Below are 21,316 nucleotides of genomic sequence, written 5' to 3'. Positions count from 1 at the left end.
GTTTTTCAGTGCTACTGTATGTATATGTGATTTGAGGGCCATTCACATGTCTGTGCCCTTTGTCTCATAAACATCCCATGGTCATGATGAAGAGTTTGTGGTCACTGTGAGACAATCAGCATGGAGAGAGGGATCCATATGTGAACCTTCCATCATACAGGATGTAAATTGTCCGTTCATTTTAGACCTTGATTTAGTCCTGGACTATGTCCAATTATTCATTAGCAAATCTGTTCGTGAAATTCAGGAACATGCTGAATGTAGGAGTAAACAAAATTATGTATAAGGTATTGATCCAGAGTCCAGAAGTATTGCTCGCTTGCTAATTACCAAACTGTCAGACAAATGTCCTACCTGCCATCGTCTTCTAGAGAGGACTTGCTTTAGCATAGCAGTGCTGATGCTTTTGTTCATCGGTGACTGCAGGACAAAAAAGGGAAGTCATTATTATCCTCAGCGAAGATATAAATATAAACCTTATGACACACTGAATATTTGAGACCGGATGATATACTTTACAAATGACAGCTCACCTTGAACCAAGGATGGCGAAGGCACTCAGTGGCACTGGGCCTCCTGGCAGTTGTCGCAGAGGAAGATGGAGAAGAGGGATAAAAGAGTTTAGACACTGTTAAATGCAGCTATAGTTGGCAAAATATTGTACATTTTAACCAAATGCATATTCTGGACAACAGATAGCACAAAGTCATCAATATGCTTACAGTCTGTCCACTACCAAAAGCTTGATGACAAATCCCTTCGCTTCTTTGCAGAGGTCAGAAAACATGCTCTCTTCAAATGCCACATTGTAGTTACGGATGTTCAAGGCTGTGTCTCTGTCATTCTCACCAGCAAAAGGGGACACGCCAGTCAGACTGGAATTTGAAAAGACACCATTACCAGAAAAGAAAAGAGGGATTGTTTTGAATTAGATTTCTGTGCTAGTTGCATTATGTTTTTAAAGAAACGTCTTCAGCAACAGATCTATATAACGTACCAGAGATAAGTGATGACACCAACAGGCCTGTGGAAGAGCGTGACAGATTAATGGCAAGGGAATTTTCAAGACCAAGAACGAGCACACAAAAGATAGAGATTGTTTCGGATAACAAGGTGGTGCGTGTGGAGCACAGTTACTTTGGAACGCGGGAGAACAGGTGGCTCACCATATGTCTGATGCTGGAGAGATGGGAGTTTGGTTAACAATCTCTGGTGCAACATATTCTGGCGTTCCATATTTGCAGTAGTATTCCTCTGAAGGCTCCAGTTTTATGGCGTTTCCAAAGTCACAAATGCGGATCTGGTCACTCCCAGGACTTGCCATCAATATATTTTCTGGCTAGAAAAGGGTGTACACAAACACACAAATATATATATGTTATAAAATCTAACCTATATAACACCAGTGGTGGGATGAAAAAATACCTTTATGTCAAGGTGGGCTATGCTTTTCTGGTGAAGATAGCGAAGGCCCTCTAAGACCTGCTGAACACTACGGCGGATCTATAGAGATACAGAAGGTCATTAACTTGAAAGTGGTATGATATAATAATGCAGTGCAGTAGGCAGGAGCACACGAACCTCCAGCTCCATCACTGTTGTCTTCTTGGCTATTCTTTCCAGCAGCTCCTCATGACATCTTCACACAACAGTTGAGGAAAAAAAAGAAAGAAAAAGAAAAGCTGAGCTGTGACTTGAATGCACAGTCCAAATGGTGGGTGCATGAGCAGTGAATTAGAAATGAGCAAGACTCCCACACATTCTATCTCTTGCCAATCCCACTCATCGGTGATGAGTCAGAGAGAAAGAACTGTGCTGTACTTCATTCATGCCTCCAGGGAACTTTGTAAGACATTAGGCTTAATGCTTTATCTTTATCTTCTTTGAGATGGATGTAAAACTCCACTTTTGGTCAAAAATTAAATGGATGAAATTCAAACCCTTACTACACAGATGGCAGTGCCTTTTTGACTTGACTACAGTAATAATCCTGTCTTACTGACAATTTGTACTGTCTCAGCAAAAAAGATCTGTAGTTGCAGTTCTGTGTCAAAGCAGAAAAAATAAATCAGCAGAATAAATACAGCCTTCACCCTTTAGTCAAAATAAATGGCTCAAAGGATACAACTCTGTGATGAGCACCACCACATTCTTCTTCTCAAAGGCATCGTGGAAATAGAGAGTCCTCTCGTTGTCCAGCTCTGACAGCAGGTTCATCTCTCGGAGGGCCAACGCTTTCCTCTTTCCCCGCGCAGAAATGAACTTGGCAGCAAACTCTGCCTTTGCTTTCTTCTGTGTCACTCTCTTCACATAGGAGAAAGCCCCCCTGCATCCAAAGGTCACATCAAACATATTAGTCAGTACAGTTGGTTCATATTCTGATAAAAAAGAAACACAAAAAGAACAAGTGTTGTCCAATGGTGCAAGAAACTGTGAATACAGACATTTCTTGATGTGGAAGTGTAACAAAACTGCAGCAACGTGAGAAGTGAAGGTCAAGTTAAGCAAGATTATCAGAGGGTGTTTAGGATCTTGACCGGTGAACAGAATCCTCCCTCAGCAGCAACTAAATGATAGCTCATAGGCATAGAATCTCATAGGAATGTCATATTTGCAGGACGTAGCACTACTACAGGCGGACAGAGAATTGTTTCATTCACGTTAACTCTTTCCAGGATGGCTTAAGAGAAAGAAATCGGAATCTGAATGCCATTTCTTAGTTCGCCGCTGTTTAATAAGCAAAACACATCACACTTTGGAAAACAGATTTTTCCTATCTGCCTGTTTTGCAGCTCCGATTGCTCTACAATTCGCAGTAAATGCCTGCCTCCACCGCGGCAGACGGAAACAAATCATCTGTCGGCTAATGTATTCGCGCCGTTCAGGCTGGTGACTCATCTCTCGCCTGTGTCTACTGTTGTTAAGCAGGTGCAACTCCCCACACTCCCCGCCTCCCACAGCCCAACCCTCGCTGTATGTGAGGGGATGTGGGGCATCGTGACTGTACACACACACACACACACACACTCACCTCCCTATCTCTTTGTGGATATCATAGTAATCTGTCAAACGTCTCATCTTCCTTAGAATGGTTCCTTCGTCTTCCATTGGCTCGGCCTCCTCTTTTTGCTCTGCAGGGAACACCGACATAAGCATGTGTATTAGTTGCGTGTGTGTGTGTGTGGGCTTCACTGTACACGTGTGCCAACACTGTGACAGATGGTTCCATATTGTACACTCAAACCACCTTGTGGTCCCGCCCATACGGTGCAGCTTTAGAGGTGCAATTTTCAACTACAACTAGCTTATACTGGTGTGTTCTGCAACAGAAGAATGACGTAATCTAAAATAATATCATCGGCAAATGGAGGCAAAGCCTGTTGGTAAAACAATGGGGACTCAGGTCGTCTTCTGTTTCTCATAACATTAGCATTTCAGTCATTCTCTGTGCACAACTGAATAAATTTATCAAAAAAAGAAAAATGCTACCACTCCATGTTTTTTTATTCTGGTTTCACATAATTACAATCCAAAGTGGGCATTTGCGCATACGGTGTTGTCAATGTTATTGCAGACCTGTGTGAACTGTGAGCTCAGCCTTGCATGAGTTGGAGCCGGCCAGGTTCTTTGCGGTGCAGGTGTATACACCAGAGTGTTCGGGGCTGGCGTTGAGGACAACAAGGGAATATTCGGGGTCATCGTACACAAATGTGAAGTGGCTGCTTTCAGAGAGAAGCATGTCATCCTGCAATAGAACGATCAATTTGGGAAAAATGGTTTGGGATTATATTAATAAAACTGCTAATTTCATGTTCAATGTCATTTTCTCTAGCTGTTAGCTGTTAGCTCTAGCTGCCATCTGGTATAAAATTATTGTCGTTAAAAAAATGTGTCTGGTTCTCTTTTTTTTTTCTCCCTCAAACATCATACCTTGTACCACAAAATATCCGGGTCTGGTTTCCCTTCAACCATAACAGCCAGACGACACGTCTCCCCGATGTGCACATCAACGTCTTCCATGATGGTTTCAAATTTAGGAGGCACTACAGAACAAGCACAGGTAAAAAAAAAAAAAAACACAAACTTTTGAAAACCTCTAAAGCTTTCAACACTGGAAATGGTCACACATGTATGCATACATGAAAAAATATGGATCACACACTTGCACACTTTATGCATAAAGTATATAGTGCAGAGTTCATGCTAGTAGAACTAGTAGTATAAAAACAGGTAATTAATTGATATTTTCCCCAAAAATATTTTTATAAGTGGTGGCTAACTTAACATTCTATCTGCCTTTTATAGAGAAAATGAACTATTCTAAGGGAATAAGCACGAAGCATAAATGCATTCTCAAAAGTTATTTTTAAAACTCATGATCCTTTAGAAATAGCTACTGCCTGAGCTAAATTACAAGGCACTTTCTATTGTTGGCATTTAATGCAGCCAAGGGTAAGTAGGAAGTTCTTTGGATTCTCACTAAAATGCTAAATTTATCATGTGGTGCTCCGCCTGAACTAAACCGACCTGCCATGGCCAGCTGAAGTGTACAGAGGTCGCTGCCAAACTGGTTGCTGGCAGTGACAATCAACTGGCCGACGTCTGTGCTCCTGACCCGCTGAAGCTTCAGGGTGTGCTGATCATCGTCCGGCATGCTCATCTCATACATCCCTGGTTTGTTGACCAGCACAACCCCCCTCCTGGGAAACGCAGATACAGAATGTCACAGTTAGAGCTACAGTGTATATATCAGGAGCTGAACCCTTTCCCCATGAGCATTAATGGAAAAAAAAACAGAAACTAGATAGAGGACAAAGCTTTTACAGAGCTCCACAGAAATCGTGTGCTTCAATGTCAACTGCTGAAATCAGTAAAAGCAATGTGAGCCACTGCACACCAGTTCCTTCTTTCCTGAGAGCTTCCTGATGTTTTTTTTTTGTTCAGTTATGGTAAGGATGCTCATGCTCATCCATCCCACAATTTATAAAACAGTCCCTGATGAGAATAGAAATGAAAGGGAAGAGGGAGACCAGCAGGGCTCTGGCTCCTGCAGAAAAGACTTTTTGTAGTAGATGCTTTATATGGAATGAGCTGCACTTGTGCAGGAATCAGACACAACCTTAGTCAGAGCTGAGCTTTTACTCGTCCTGTAGAATCTTTTAACCAGCAATGAACAATATTAGTTAAATATGAACCTGTATTTGGCTACTAGAGATAGAAACACTGACCTTTTCCAGGTGACAACAGCATGCACATGGTTCAGCGTGATGGTGATGCTCGCAGGCTGATTCTCAGCCACATAAACAATATCTGGCTTGTCCAAAATGACTGGGGCTTTCCTTAAATAGGGTCCTACAGAGGTCACAAAATGAGACTACGTAAATCAAATGTGTATGATGCAAGACAAAGACATCTTTACGGAGGCATTGTTGGACCAGTGTAAAGACAGTGTAAGCCTTCTGTAGCCTTCGTACCTCTGTCCAGCAGCTGGACCAGGTCAGTGGGGTTTGATGGTTTGCTCAGGGTCTTGCCAGTGGAGGTCAGGACTCTGAAAGCATAGCGGACTCCCTTAGACAGCGAAGTGACTGTGTAGTTGGTCTCGCTCAGGTTAGACGCCACAACAGACCATTGGATAGAGCCAAGAGGCTGCTGTTGAACCACATACAGCAGGGAGCTGGCATCTGCAGACACACGTGGTTTTTGATGAATTTGGACAGCGATAAAACACAATAAGACAAATGGATTCTGTTTTGTCAAATCTGTGCTTAACTCTAAGAATATTAAATACATCTCAAAAACTAAATAAAGCAAATAAACAAAAATGTAAACACTAAATAAAGTGTTATGGCAAGTGGTTTATGAGCGTTTAACTTGTTTTATAAAACTATCAGTCCCCTTTAATGCCATAAAACTGGCATTAAAGAAAACTAATGGACCTACCAAATGTAGGGTCAAGCCGCTTTGGTCTCTTCCAGCTGAGACTTATAGTTTTCCCTGTAATGGCCTCGATAACTGGAGGGCCACCAGGGGGGTCAGGTACAATATCTGTTTTCAGACAAATAAATCCATGAATAACCACACAAACTGTGGGATGCCATCTTGCATTCTGTCAAACATCAAGGCTTCATCTCTACCTGTAACGTATAAGTGTGCATAACATGTAGCTTTGCCCACTTTGTTGGATATGACGGCCTTGTAGACGCCACCGTGAGCGTGACAAGCGCTGCGAATAAGCAGGCTGTGGACATCCCTGTCTGAAAGAAAGACACACAAGTTTCCTATTTACTTTTTCGACATAATGGCTGAGCGGTTTGGGTTTGGGTTCTTTACTTACACTGGGTCATTTTGCGCTCTTCGCTGCTCTCCATGCGCTTGCCGTTGTGGTACCAGGCGATGGTTGGGTAGGGAAGGCCTGCCACTTTGCATTTCAGCACCACCTCTTTCCCTTCAATCACTTCCACATCAGCCAGAGGTTTCACAAAGTCTGGCATGGTCTTCTTCTCCACCTCACTCTCCAGCACTTCGGGCTCCTCTGGAATGGATGGCATTTTCTCCAACTTCGCCCTGAGGGAAAGGAGGAAGGAAGAAGAGATGGGTTTTGCTGTCACAAGCCTTCACTTCCTTCCTTCTAAAGCAGTTGCCTCTGCCTTTGAAACAAAAATGTCTCTTCTGGTTGTATTTTTCCACAGCCTTCAAATTGACAACATGGCTCACACATATGTTTTCCCTATTATAGACCTCTCTTACATGTGAGAAGAGATGGCAGCTCGGGGCTCTTGCATGTAGAGCTCAGCAGTGCATTCAGACTTTCCATGAATGTTTTGAGCAATTGCTGTGTAGAAGCCTTCTGTGTCACTGCTAACGTGAGTGATGACAAGTGAGTGACGGCCCCCCTCTTGGAGGATGCGAACATTATCACTCTCCTTCACTCTGTTCTCTGATAAAAAAAAAGTCAACACATTTCCAGTGAAGAGTTCATAGCTGTTACTTTCTAAAAACAAAAAACAACGACATGCACCAAATTTCAGATCAAGAACTGAGATTCTTACCAAAATGCATCCACGAGACTTGTGGGGCAGGTGAGCCGCTCACCTTACAGTCAAAACGGGCAGTGCGGCCTTCAATTACTTCTAGCACGTCCAGTTTACGGGTGAACAAAGGCTCCTTTGATGGAAAAACCCTCAGGTTTGCGCTTGAAGTCAACTCCTCTGTAAATGCAACAATGCCTAACTTAGTAGCCAATTCATGTAAACATGAACTTTCTTTCATTGCATTTACTTTTAGCTTCCATATTATTGAGTTTTGTAACTAATCTAAGTTAGAAAAAAAAGATTTGCTTTGCTAAAACGTTTTACTCCTATTCAGGAATTCTTTCACGCACACATCATATTTCATTGAAATCCATCAACATATTTTTTAAGGCAAAACTAAAAACGACAACCTCCATTGTTGCTGTAATAAGAACAGATATAAATAATTTTTTTTTTCTCATCTTCACTTAGACAACAGGAACTTAGTGCAGTTCACCTTTGGCAGTGCTCAGCTTGCAAGTGTATGTCCCACTATCATCTTCATGTACTGAGTTAAGCAGCAAATGACACCTGTATGATAAAACAATAAAACATACAGCATATGAAAAAAAAAGGAATGATTAAATAAATAAAAAAAAAGATAATAAATAATCATCATCCAGTGTTGTGCTGACAGTAAAGTAAGTTAGATTCAACCATGGCCAACAACCCAAATGAAGCCACCTCTTTCCATCAAAGTGCATCTTGCAGTTTAGCAGTGCTGGTTGGATCAGTTTCCCATTGGACAGCCAGTCCACGTCTACGTCTAGAGGTCCTGTAATGTGACATTCGAACATGGCCATCTCTCCGGCCCTTACTGCCACGTCTTTTACCTCCCTTATGATTTTCAGTGCTGTTTGTGCTGCAACAAAACATAGAAAGAAAAAGAAAAATATCACAAAATATCTGTCACCTATAATAAAACCAGACAGATTTACTTCTTTATTACTCACTTTGGACGTCCACTCTGCACTGTGTCTGCTCGGTTCCATACTCGTTGATGATTTTGCAAATGTAACACCCTGTGTCCGACCTCTGAGCCGAGCAGATTCTCATTTCACTGATGCCGTCTTCTGTTTCTCGCAGGGTGAAACGTCCCGCCGCCTTCACCGTGACTCTGTCCTTCAACCTGGGTCGATATAAAGTAGCTGTCACTATCCATTATCGTCCGGCGTTACACAGGGCCGTGTGTGTGTCAGGGAAAGTTAGTGACCTTGGCTGAGGTAATAGCTTCATGTGTCTCTTAGACATGGGGTAAGAATGAAGGCTTCTAAAAAGGAGCCTTACCAGTAAACCAGGGGTTTGGGCTGTCCTCCAACTTTCACTGTAAGGATGACATCTTGACCCTCGGCTACCACCTGATCACATGGTGCCACCTTCAAAAATTATGCCCAGAATGAGACTAGGATCCCAAAATTGATTGAAATTCAGGTGCAACCCTTTTAGTCAGTCCACAGAAATAGAAGCTGAAACATGCAGGTTCTCTGATGTGAATAATTGCACTAATTGTTTTTACATATTTGTAAATTACATCTGAAAAACTGTCTGTGTTTTAGTGATTTCTGTGGTGTGAGAAGTGAAAGGATCCATCTGTATTCTTTATTTTTGCCTGCTCTCAATGCTGGTTTTCATTTTAACCTGAGACTCCTGTACCTGAAAGGAAGGAGGCTCTTTGAAGTGGACCTTTTTACTGAGAGCAGGCGAGTCCCCGAGCTCCATCGCCTCCTCCTGAGGGCTCAAATACTCCTCATCTGACTGGGTTGGACTACAGACTTCCAGGGATGTGGCTGGGTTCCCACGCTGCATGTGAGCTGGCTCTGGAAGAACAGGACATGGAATAAATGTAACAGAAATTCACCGCTGCTAGATCTGATTCACTTTTCCTTAGGTTCAAAAAAGTTAACTCTGATTTGCACACTCATCAATTTGACTAATTGGGTGAACTGAGCTTCAAAATTTGAAACATTTTAAATATGGCTAACATGGCACCAGGGGGGCTCGTTAAACCTGTAGAGGGGGACAATCTGTCACGGCTCTGATGTTTGCGATCTTTGCTTGCTTTTCTGGAGATGTCTACCTTTGCCAAGACGAGCAGTTGGCAACATAAAGCACAGTTAGAAATGAGTAGCCCACATGCACCCACATATAAAAACACATGCACACAGAGCACTGGGACCTCTTTGACCATAAGTGAACAGATAATGAATTAATCCCTTAATCCCTGACCCAATTATTCGCTTATTCCCCTTGGAGCTCCAGAGCATACACAGTGTCTGGACTACTGGCAACTTCTACTGCAGTAAGAATTAATTCGCAGCTGGATGGAGAGATATAAAACACTGCCACACTCCCTCACTTTCTGAATCTCTCTTCCTTCCGTCATCTACTTTAAGCTACAGGCGAAAGAATTTAAAGTAGAAATGATAAATATACAAAGCTGAGTTGGACTTATAGCATCAAAATATCAACTTTAAGAATTTCTTGTCCTCGGAAGTGCATCATTTACAATAGCTTATTATTTTACCACAGGTGGTTATACCGTTGAGTTGTCATCATACTGGGATTAAAAAGGGAAAAATAACAAAATAACCTACCTACAGTCACATCTCTCAGCAGCGTCTGTGCACCAGGGGATAACTCCCAGGACTATTTACGTCAACCTGCCAATGCTTACACAACTGCAGCACAATCTGATCCAGCTAACCTTCCTTTTCAGTCTCATCCTCTCTTCTGTCTTCTGTTTCCAGTCCCAGGTCTATGTTGTCTAACACTCCTGATCTAGAAGCTCACACTGTGATCAAGTTTAATAGTGTAAAGATTGGTAAATCCTATAACAATAGATCTGCATCTGAAGCGGATGAACTTTTTTGACAGTTTATACAAAACAGGAATAATGCACTGCTAATCTCCCTCACCATATTGAGGCTTGACATCTTTTGTAGCTTATAAATCATTCACTCCCACTATTTGGGCTTACCCTGCCAAAAATTTACTCTGTTCTCAGCTAAACCAGCTGAAATGACTCACATAATCTTCCACCACAACTCCAAGCCCTGCAGAGTGAACTCCAGAGAGATGAAAAGCACCATGATTGCTGCAGTAATCTCATACAGGGACATAAAGCAGACTGCAATTACCCGAGAGAACAAGAGGGCGGCTAAAAATACTCCTGCAAGTTAGACTCCATTGGCCTAATATGGCAACACAGGCCCCATGCTGCCGGTGAGACAGTACCAGAGTGTATGCGCACATTTATTGACAATACTGGGGAAGAGCAGGTTGCATTTACATTAACTGAATCAACACTCTGAGCATGGCACACACACTCACACACACACACACACACACACAAACACAGTACAATATGCACACATATACACTGCAATCACATTTAAAAAATTATTAAAAATACTGAATATCTATTTTGTTTACTACTGATTCTGAATGCCAGAGCTGCCTTCAAGACTCTCAAGACCTTTGTGTGACGGGACAGGTCAGCGTTCAGAATGTTAACAGAGGGGAGCTCAGCGCCTTTAAGAATTAATCGGTTGCCATGGCAACTATTGCTGCGAGGAGCCCCGGCCCGGAAGCTGAGCTCCAGCGGGCCTTTGTAGTCATTAAGACAGAATGTCAGGCGGAGGCGGGCTGGCAATGGATTAAAGGGAGTTTGTGAGTGACTCAACATGTTAATGTATTTTAAAGAGCAATGTTTCCATGTGCCTCAGTGTCCCTGTCTTTATTTAAATAATATTACACTCTAGTAAATGTGTCATTGAACTACATCTAACAGCAAATCCATATGCATCCTGAGGTCCATCCATCTATACACCTCTGGCGTCCTCTCACCTGACTGGATGTAGAGCGTGGCGCTGCAGGATGCTGTGCCCCCCGCGTTGACAGCCGTGGCGCAGTACGACCCCGCGTTGTTTGGCCTCATCTGCTTTATGACCAGGCTGTGCTTCTCGCCCTCGGCCTTCACCGAATGGAAAGCATCGCTCCGAAGCTCCACATTATTTTTCCTCCATGTCACTGAGAAGGAAGAGGAAACGCATTCAACAGAGATGACAAACACCCAATAAATCCTCCCACTGGAAGAACAAATATAGGACAATCCACCTTCCGTAGTTGTGAAATAAAAAGAAAAGAAAAAAAATTTTTTTTTCATAGATTGAATTAAATTGCTATCCAAGGCTGAATGTTTGCATTCAGCAAATATGTTTTTTAGGAAATGAACTAGCGGTGAAGAAAAAAGTGATGAGTGCAATAAATGATACTTTCAAATCTTAGTGTTACCATTTTTTTTTTTGTAGTGCTAATTTTAATTAATAATAGCATATTGTACCTGTAGGAGGCGGGTTACCACTGATGACACATTTCAGTGTGACCTCTGAGTTGCTGGGTGCTGCTGTGTCCTCAAGACGCCTCTCAAACCTCGGGCCCTCAGCTGGCTCCTCGTCAGCAGACAGGTAGGAGTCATCAGATGAGCCCCCTGGAAAACGACAAAACAACAGGTCGGGTAATGTGGAACTGCCTGTCCTCGGTTACCTGGTTTCGTAAATGGGTCAGGCCCCAAAATGAGTCATGAGCTAGTTTCCTTTTTTGGGTACCCACAAGAAATTAGTTTTATCATTCAGCCTTAAACCTAAAGCATGACTGTGTTTTTGATTGATTCTCCGTGGCAGACAAAATAATAGATACACGCTCTAGTTTTTTGTTCAGTCTTAGATCCATAGCTACAGTGCAACACATTTACATCATCAATCTCTGTTGAACTGGTTTAGTTCTTTACCACACGTTCTTTTACTCTGTATACGAGAGCAAACCTTCATATAATCTACAGTATCCACAGCTACGTATAAACACCTCAATCACAAACAAAGCTTTATGGGAGCAGAGCTTGGTCGTGCCAGCAAGAGAGACCTGTCAATCAAGGTTAACATGACTCAAAGTCTCTTCTCTGCTACGCTTAAAAATAAAAAAATACCACCTACAAGGACAGGATATTTATTGGTCATATTGAGACATGCTTGTTACAAGACTTATTCTTTCGGGGCCAGCAGCTTGTAGCCATTAGTAACTTCCCCCAGTAATGTTTTGTGGTGGCTGCTGCAATGATGATAAAATACACCAATCGGTTATGTTTGACAGGGGACAGCATGGACACCCTGGCCTGTCTGAAGCTACGTGGCCCCATATGCAGTGAGCTTTAATAAACTTTGTTGTCTCACACCCGTTGATCATGGACTGCCTTACAGTTATCCCAGGAGAGATTAAAGTGGTGGCTGATCGGATCATGTGTCCTACCTGCCTCTGGAGACTTGGGTTGAGCAGAAGGGCCTTTCTTGCTCCTGCGAACTCTCCCCTCTTTCCTCCTGGTCTTGACTTCCTCACTATGCCTGTCTGCAATGCATTCTGTCTCCATTGGTGTGTCCTCTACCAGGATAGTGGGGATGTTCAATTTCACGCCTGGAGATGTCCGTCCCACCTCCGCCTTCTTCCTTTTTAGGAGAGGGCTGATGGATGGAGTCGGTGATGGGGTGAGCCGGGGAGGCTTAGGTGGAAATTGGGACCCTGGTTCCCTCACAGTGAGTTGGGATGCTCTCTTCCCATTCGGGCCAGCTGATCTGTTGTCTGCCTTGTTTTCCATCTTAGTGTCTCTCTTTGAAACCGTCCCTGGGTCTCTGGATGAGGATGAGTATTTGCACGACGTGGCAACAAGCACGTCTTTGTCAGCTACCAGAGAGCTTTGTAGGGTTTCCCTGCGTGCCAAGACAAAAAAATGTTATGTAATGCTGACAACAAGTGTGGGATAACTGTTAGATATGAAACACTGTTAAAAAAAAAAAAAAAGGCCAGTTTGTCTCCAATTTTTCTGCAAATTATTATTATTACAACACTATAATTTTTTAAAAACACAAAAGTTATCAGTAAAGATAATCTTCAAACCTGGAGAGGCTTGTCCTTATGGCTGTTGGCAATGGTTGCCCTGGTAACTGGTGAACTGTTGCTGTCTCCATAGTAACAGAGATTTTCCCCGTGCTTCCTTGTGATGAGCTGTCCAATGGCTTCCCCTGTGAATCTGCCTGTGTCATCTTATCCTTCTCAGTGTTGCTACTATCATTACTCAGACCTCTGCCTTGGGCTTGTGGCGAAATCTGCAATCTGCTGTCCCCATCCGTCTCCCCAACTTTTCTCTTCTCCAGGGCTTGTTCCCTTGCCTCCAACTTTTTAACAACTTGGGGAGGAATGGGCTCTAGCTTCCCCGTGGTGAGCTCTCTCTGTGACAGCTGCTCAGTGGAATATGCCTTTTTTAAGCTTGGTTTCCCCACAAGTTTCTTGATCCTCTGGAGCTCTTCAGTGAACTTGTTTTGGTAGTTCTGGACCCTTTGAGAGTAACTTGTCTTGTCCTCGAAAGAAGAGGCCCGCTGCTTAAATGCTGCTCGCTTTTGGGCTGCGTCCTGCAGGATTCTGCCCTCCTCTCCGCTGGGACCTCCTGTCTTCTTTCCGCTGTTGTCAGTGCCAAAGGAACGTCTAAATCTTGAAACAGATCCGATTCCTCCTGGCAGATCCAAGCTTGCCCTTCTCTCCTCAAAAACCTGAACCTTGTCAAAAATTTTGGGCCCTGCACGAGTCAGTTTGGGTGTCATGACAACACTGTCATCGCTAGATGACTGGCCTATCTTACAAGACCGAGGCTCAGAAGGTTTGACTTTATCCAGGTCTTGGTTTGGAGTAGTGATGGTGTTTTTGAGTGTAGTGGGAAGTGCCTGGGGAGAAGGCAGGGGGACACATAAGGAGTGCCCCTGTAATCCATCAGCAGATTGAGTCCTAGAGATGTGAGGATTGAGGGGAAAATGGAGGTGTGAAGTTAGAGACCTGGTGGAGTTACAGTAGATGCTGGAAGAGTAATAAAGACGCACACAAATGTCCACTTGTGTCATTTTGTCTTATGCTTTCCTATTCATTGAGTTCCTTGGGTTTTGTCTGGGTCTCATTTTCAAAAAGCAACACACCAGACAGTGCAAAAAGAACAGAATGGAAAGAAATATAAAATAAGAATACCAACATGTCAGATTTCTTAGGAACTTCTTATTGCATTCTTAACTGTAGTGAAGGTGAATTAACTCCTTTGTAAATGAGGCATCTTGCACCAGATTTAACACAAGTCTTGTAAAATAGCAAAAAAAGGTGCCCTTGCTTTAACTGCAAATACAAAAAAACACCATGCCCAAAAAGAACTTGTGAATCACGTGATCATTTTGTGAGAACACTCATGCTAATATTAGCTTGGATCAAGGCCAGCAATCGATGCATGCCACAGCAAACTAGAAAAACATGGGTATAACTCCAAAGTGAGGGGCTGCTCTAGAAAACATGCAGTGGGTAAAACAAGGAATCACAGATGTAGAAGCGCTGAATAGTGTATATCAGAAGATTGTACTATTGTGTCTCTAATGAGATGTGAGAAAGTTTCAAAATGCTATATTGTAACGGTTGTTAGATTGAAAACCAACCACACTCACAGCAATAAAAACACTGAGCCAAAGGAAAGTGTGACATTAAAATAAATTTGGGAAACAACAACACTTTATGGAAAAAAGGCTTGAATATATGAAATAAGCATAAAATAAGGATAGGAATAACTTCAGTTGAGTACAATTTTTGCGTGTTGGGTCTATGGAGGATACTATGTCTTTTCTTATGGATGAGTTTTCTTTGCAATTTGGGGTTTGTGGCCAGTCTCATTTGTTTTAGTGAAATCCTGGAAATAAAAAGACATCTGCTATAATGGCATAGAAAATGTTCTCCCTCTGTAGAGGCTGAACATGCTCCCATAGTAGTCGCTGCCTACAGAAACACTTTCCTCTGACCCCTGAACAGGCCGGGCCAGGTTAGCGTGAGATGCCCGGATCAGTGGTTCCACACCCAGATGACGGACGGGGGCCTCGGTGGAACCCCCCCCAACAGCTTGCCTGGCTGGGTTTGTCAGGTCTAGGTGGGGCCCTGGAGGGCGAGAGCCCAGAGCACGCAGTTCTCGCTCCACCACGGGGTCATAGGCACCAGGGAGGGTGGCCCTGCGGTCCGAAGCATCGGGGTTATAGTCCATCATCCTCCCTACCTCACCTGGACAGAAATGCAAAGACATACAGTAGACAAAGGTGCATGAGAATAAGGTACTGTTTGTCAGGCTTTGGCATGCAGGTCCCTTCTTGGGATCCTTAATAGACATTTGGAATAATATTTGAGTTAACTCTCATCAGTTTGACTTAAAGACAAGAGAGAAATAAAAGAATGCTTCCACAAAATTAATATAGACACATGGATCATGGATGATGAAAGGCATTAAATATTTAAACATACTTAAAAGTCTTAGATTTCTGCCAGTACTTACAGAGTTGTGTTTAGTTTGCAATTTACTTTCTAGATTGCATTTAGGCCGTTCTTTTTCAAACCATGAAGTGCATAAGAAGGCATGGATAACTCTGTCTAATGACTTTAGTAATTAAATGATGTCCTACTATAACATAATTTGTTCTTATTATTTAGCTGAAAAATAATATAGCAATATAAACTAAATTGGGAGAAAATAATACTGATGTAAAACAAAAAGTGCAAGTGCATCGCTAAGCATAAAGCTGGGTGGGGGTGGATAAAGGGTCTATTGATTGCTTGAAAACAGGAAATGAAGCAGATAGTCTAAGGGCTGCGTTATGGTGCGTACACCACTTAAACAGATCCTCCCCATGGCAAATCAGGTAATGACTGACATTTTAGTGATGAGCATCAAAGACAGAAGTGCTTTGGCAGCAAAAAGAAACAGTGGTCAGCATCTTCTGTTAACGACATAAGCCCTCAAACGGCACTGGAGTCAAGGATATAAAACAACGGTCATAAATGATACTGACTCAGCGCTAAGGGTGAAAACAAACGTACCAAAAAAATCCTAGTGAAGGAAATATTGCACGCTTCGAGGTTTGAACATATTGAGCTTAACATTTCTGTTTTCAGCATCTTTTACGTAACTTGAATGCAGAAGCCGAGATCGGGGTTTTCGTGTTGTGTTTTGAAGCTAACGGAGAATATGACTATCACCATCTTGTCAACATGTCCATAGGGTCTCAACAAGGAGTGACACTAAACTGAATCGTCTGCAGAAATATATCACCTGGGTTGAGAATGCTTCTTGTTGGTGTTAACTAAGGCCTTCTAGTTTTTCTGTGCAGGGGAGGCAACTGGAGTCTGTTTCTTGAAGAGAAAAAATGATGCATCACCTCATCCCTCGCTCGTTTGAAAGTCTTTTTTCTGCTTTTTTGGAGCTTGTCTCTAGAGGGACGTGATGAGCGTATAGTCAGCCCGCCAACACGAAAGCTTAGAAAGTGCAAGCGGTGTGTACGAGCGAGGGAAGATTATAAAGTTTCTTTGTGGCAGAGGAGAAGGGTGTCAATATTTCTGATCTATATGCGGGCATCCTGTTGCCTGGTTAGGAATAGGTAGCGAGGGCCTGCAGGTTCTATGATGCCAACGCACCATCGCTTCTTTAACAAATGAGCAAATGCTCTTCTAGGAATCTTTTGGAAATTCATCTATGCATTAGTGAAAGGAAACACTAGCATTACATTAAGATAAAGGATGATTGTGACCTTAATTTGCAACCTGCTTGTTAAAAAACGTCATGTGTTTTCAGTCTTTATGGTTGGTCAAAGTTGCCTTGTTTCAAAGATGACATAGGTAATAGTTCAATTGGTTCAAAAATGATTAAGGGATTAACTGATTTGGCCTTTGTGATCATTTGAATGTTTTCCCCATTTATTAATCGAAACATTCTTAAGCATTTGTTTTTGGCCTAGGAAAATTTGATTACTGTCTGATGTTTTAGAGACTAAATGGTTAACTCGATTAGGGTGAAACTAATAGTCCCATTTAAGTTACAGTGCACAACACTGCATCTGTTGTTGTGTCATACCCCTCTCTCCACTTGTTCCCGCCTGCTACCCAAAACAGGCAACAAAATCTTGACCTTAGGTTAGTTCATTTATCGAAAAATAAGAAATCTAATAAAAATGGCCTGAGGTCAAAGCTAAACACGGGCTTTCAATGAAATGAGTAAAAGTCGGAACAAATATTTACTGAAAGCTGTGTCACTGTGCTCACTGAACGGTGACCAAACCTGCAGCTATAAAACAACTTACATTATTGCGTCTACCTGTTTAATTTTCTTGGGTAAATGTCAGGAAATAACATATGTGACATTCTCGAATCATCAGGCCAAACCCAAAGACACCAGCATAGTTTATAAAGACATGAAAAGAGTACAAATTCCTACGCTGGAGAAACTGAAGGAGCAAACAATTGGCACTTAAAAAATGCTTTAACAAATGCCAAATGACTAATTAGATTTACTGTGTTTTTGCCAATTTACTAATGAATAAATAACAACTGCATATAAATCTAGTCGAGTGATATGCAACTGATTTAGAAGTCATCTAATAAATACAGTGTGGTCCAGTTTATGCTGAAAAAGTACAATTACACAAATGTAAAGTAATCTGTGCCATTAGTATGATTTTAATTCATCTAGCTTCCGATTTCTGGCTCGCACAGTCCCCTTGGAGCCACACGGTGAGATCCAGACCTGAGACAGGTTTCCTGTTGGAAACTAGGGCAGTGTGTCACGCTGTTGCATCACATCATGAGCAATTAATGCATTCTGCCGTATGAGATCTCATCCAAAACGTAATCACGTGTGTCTTGGGCCAAGCGGATAACAACCCTCCAATAAATCTATTGATCGGCATTGAATCCTAATTTGTATTTAGAAGAAGTGTGTTTTTGGCAGCAGTGTTAGAGCTGCAATGAATCATACTGACCTCCCCCACATAAAACTGCATGCTGCAGTCCAGAATATCTCTTTTCTGTATCATCTTTTGCAAGTGTTGCTTGTTTGCAGCTATAAAACTATGTTCATTTTAAAAAATGAAATGTCAGCTGAAACTGTACATAAACCTCAGCGGATATGAGATGAAATACCTGAAGGCCCTCTCCGTCCAGCCTTGTCTTGGTGCCTCCCGGGCCCTTCTTTGGTTTCCATCTGTGGTTCTGTGGTCTCATCCTCTGTGGTCTCAGAGTCTAACATAAAGAAAAGTAACACACACACACAAACACACACAGATGGGTTAAGGTGGAAGGTGGAAATTCAGGAATAAGAAATTGAGGCAGACGGGGGGAAAAAGAACAGGCTGTAAACAGTTGAGGTCTGGTGAAAATGACATTTCACATTTGCTTAGCGGCACAGAATTTGATGGTGTTCTGAAAAGAGTCACGGAGAGCCCCCAGAGAGAAATAAATGAGTTGAAGCTTGAGTGTGAAAGGAAGCCAGCTGTGGCTTATAAAAAAACATGCTGGAAACATGGAGGAGAGGGGCATGTATACTGTTCTTCTCTCGGGCATTGATTTGTTTGAATTTGGGGACAAATCAGCACGGCGCGCTGAATTTATAGAGTTTTGGTTATTATATTCTTTCTTCAGAATGAGCTTTGTGTTTTTTTTCTTAACCATAGTTTACAGTTGAACTCATCTGATACACATACTTTTATAGAAATAAAAATCAATTTGAAAAAGCACAAAGTCTTTGAAATTTTGAAAAACAAAATGAAATGGTATGCTATAAAAAGAGTTCTTTTCCTCCGACTAAACTGGTGTGAGAGTCTAATCAAGCATCATTTCTTCACAGCAATGAAAGTGGGAGCTTTTTAGAAAATGACATGATAGATGGCAGATATAGTTCACAGAAGATGAAACCCCACAAATGCAAAAAAAAATAAAATAAATAATGACAGGAACACCGTTCATTTGACTGTGGTCTTCATTTTATAGTGAATAATCAAACACAGAATGAGACAAATACAAGGTGGAGGCAGTTTAGACAAATAAACTACCATGAAGGCTTGATCTCCAATATTAAGAACAAGAGAACTAAATGAAAATAAAAGGACAGAGGGAAACAGAAACCACAGACTGGGTCACGATAAACAGCCTGAAGCCACATCGCTGTGGCTGAGATCGCATTACATCAGCAGGGAGAAGAGATGAAGCCAGGGAGGGATGGATGGGAAGCAGAAAAAAAGGACAGAAGATGAATCAAGGCAGGCAGGTTTACCATAGCTTTGCTTTCGGCAGGAGCGGAATACTTCGCTTCCATAGTGGCAGCAAGAGAGGGCAGACGGGAGAGCACCGTTACTATGGAAACCAGCATCTCTCTCACCCACACGACCAATCCTCTTCGTACCCATTAGAGTCTAAAAATCACCAGCCAAACTGCTGGGTGGCTGACAGATATGTTTACTGGTTAGAGAGCTTGTGAAGGAGGAGGACGACAACCACAAAAAAGGTTGCACCTCATTGCGCCTCACATCGAGTCAGATCCTGATTAGATAATTCCAGAAGGTCGGCCTAATAATAAGAAAGCCAATGTAACGTGAACAATCAGCCATTACATTGCCAGCAGTGTGTGTGTGTGTGTGTGTGCTTTTATGGGTCTGGTTATGTAGATCCACCCAGTTGTATCAAACAAAGTTAAACAGCGTGCACCCCTGGCAAGGGAGAGCAACCCAGTAATGCAATTACGTGGAAAAGTATTTCAGTGTTTAGCCTGACTTGTAATGTAAATGTAATTTGGAGCCACTGGTTTGTCTTGGATCACAGATTGCTAAATACTGCCAAATATTATACCACGAACCATCAAGGCGTCACATCATTCACTCGAGGATTTTATCCAGAGAGGCAACAATGCGATCGCAAAAATATTGTTCTATGGGGGTGGATGTACAATAATAAAACCCACTCTTGTAGTAAGCAATCAAGCAGTAAAAACATAAATACTCTACAGCAATACAAACGGTGTACAACAGCAACTTTCAAGAGTTCTAAGAGAAATAAATCTAAGTGAAGTACATGCTGTTGAAGGGTACAATAGCAACAGAGGAGAAAATCATAAAGGGTATATTACGTCAGCCTATTAACAGATAGAAAAACAACAGAGTACAGTAGAAGAGAAAAGAATTGGTGTAAAGCTCATACTGACAACACACCATGGGTAAATCTGCCAAATGTCCTTGTGGTATGTCCAGTTCTCTGAAACAAGATACAAAGTAAAATACATTATTCAACAGCGAACACAGTCAACGAGCGGGTTTTACACAACACACTGGGGTGCGAATTGAAAAACAGTGATAATATCGTTTCCACCACATGCCAACACCCAGTCATAGCTGAGCCACATCTACAAATATCAGAAAGATATTCTAACAGAATTTCTAAAATGAAAATGTAAAAAACAAACAAACAAACAAAAAAACTCTCTCTAAACTATGTTGGAGTGTGTATCCCCACTGATAAAGCTCATGCTATAAAACCTCAGAATGACTCACAGCTTTGCATTGAAAGGACAAGCAAAAGTACCAAAAGTGAAATGACTCATTTTACAGTTATTGCCCCCCCCCCCATGTTTGCGTTGCCCTCACTGCTGGTTCGCGTTTTTGTGTGAGACAGTTTGACTAACTGATCCCAAATTGGTGAGCGCTGTTTGACAGACTTTACCAGAAGCTTCCATGGTTGTGGTGATCTCCATTGTTAGTGCCCTCAAGGCAATCATATCAGCAACTCCCGTCCTCAAATGCCATCTTTTTTGAAAAGGCTACATTTGGCAAATACTTCAACAAATATTCTACGGGGATAATCCAAATCCAGCCAGTGTCATTTCTAACAATTCAGCCACAGAGCTCAGAGGAACCGTCAGAAATCAGCTGTATCCTGTGCTCTGCTCACTTCATAGTCCTGGTGACTGGCTGCCCCGGATTCTCATGTCTCCGTGGAGTGTAGCCTACTGACACACTTTTCACCTGCTCCGAATTTGTGCAACCTGTTACTGTACGTGAATTACTTAGTTAATAGAAAAGCTGTCACGACAGCCAAGGCAAGATACATATTTCACAACACAGGATGTGCAGAAGGCTACAGAGCGAGGACAGAGGAAATCGGGTCTGCTTAATACTGTGACAGCGGATTATTGTGCCTTAACTTTGTTGGTTTTCAGAAATTTACTAAATGTGCCATTTTATCCAACATTTTTCTGCCTAGCATGTAGACTTGGTGGTCTTTCCTCATTAGGTTGTCATGATTAGTTCTTCATTTGCTGACAGATATGAGTCAACAAATACTGAACAGCAGGCGTCTGATTTATCCAAACT

The 21,316-nt window shown here is 42.2% G+C and overlaps 1 protein-coding gene across 9 annotated transcripts in view; it reads right to left on the bottom strand.

The window, feature by feature from the left end:
- Positions 1–21,316, bottom strand: part of spega (striated muscle enriched protein kinase a) — a 41,423-nt gene that overhangs the window by 10,430 nt on the left and 9,677 nt on the right. For 2 of the 9 annotated variants that reach the window (XM_067501481.1, XM_067501487.1), the window contains 30 exons: positions 18,099–18,197; positions 15,044–15,194; positions 13,017–13,898; positions 12,375–12,829; positions 11,413–11,559; positions 10,917–11,099; positions 8,724–8,887; positions 8,358–8,446; positions 8,024–8,199; positions 7,755–7,932; positions 7,528–7,601; positions 7,050–7,208; positions 6,748–6,937; positions 6,335–6,564; positions 6,135–6,254; positions 5,941–6,045; positions 5,475–5,681; positions 5,229–5,352; positions 4,528–4,700; positions 3,931–4,043; positions 3,577–3,745; positions 3,032–3,131; positions 2,126–2,326; positions 1,582–1,639; positions 1,426–1,503; positions 1,167–1,339; positions 998–1,024; positions 723–875; positions 534–576; positions 355–420 (listed from right to left, as the gene is read on the bottom strand). In XM_067501481.1, the coding sequence (XP_067357582.1) occupies positions 355–420; positions 534–576; positions 723–875; positions 998–1,024; positions 1,167–1,339; positions 1,426–1,503; positions 1,582–1,639; positions 2,126–2,326; positions 3,032–3,131; positions 3,577–3,745; positions 3,931–4,043; positions 4,528–4,700; positions 5,229–5,352; positions 5,475–5,681; positions 5,941–6,045; positions 6,135–6,254; positions 6,335–6,564; positions 6,748–6,937; positions 7,050–7,208; positions 7,528–7,601; positions 7,755–7,932; positions 8,024–8,199; positions 8,358–8,446; positions 8,724–8,887; positions 10,917–11,099; positions 11,413–11,559; positions 12,375–12,829; positions 13,017–13,898; positions 15,044–15,194; positions 18,099–18,197 (5,087 nt within the window). Of the gene's footprint in view, positions 1–354; positions 421–533; positions 577–722; positions 876–997; positions 1,025–1,166; positions 1,340–1,425; positions 1,504–1,581; positions 1,640–2,125; positions 2,327–3,031; positions 3,132–3,576; positions 3,746–3,930; positions 4,044–4,527; positions 4,701–5,228; positions 5,353–5,474; positions 5,682–5,940; positions 6,046–6,134; positions 6,255–6,334; positions 6,565–6,747; positions 6,938–7,049; positions 7,209–7,527; positions 7,602–7,754; positions 7,933–8,023; positions 8,200–8,357; positions 8,447–8,723; positions 8,888–10,916; positions 11,100–11,412; positions 11,560–12,374; positions 12,830–13,016; positions 13,899–15,043; positions 15,195–18,098; positions 18,198–19,227; positions 19,521–20,158; positions 20,202–20,666; positions 21,077–21,316 lie in introns of those variants that run through there. The other 7 variants (XM_067501485.1, XM_067501482.1, XM_067501484.1 and 4 more) reach the window with 7 other exon arrangements.

This window comes from Channa argus, chromosome 4, assembly GCF_033026475.1.
Source record: "Channa argus isolate prfri chromosome 4, Channa argus male v1.0, whole genome shotgun sequence".
Lineage (NCBI taxonomy): Eukaryota > Metazoa > Chordata > Actinopteri > Anabantiformes > Channidae > Channa > Channa argus.
This window is presented reverse-complemented; position numbering and strand designations above follow the sequence as displayed.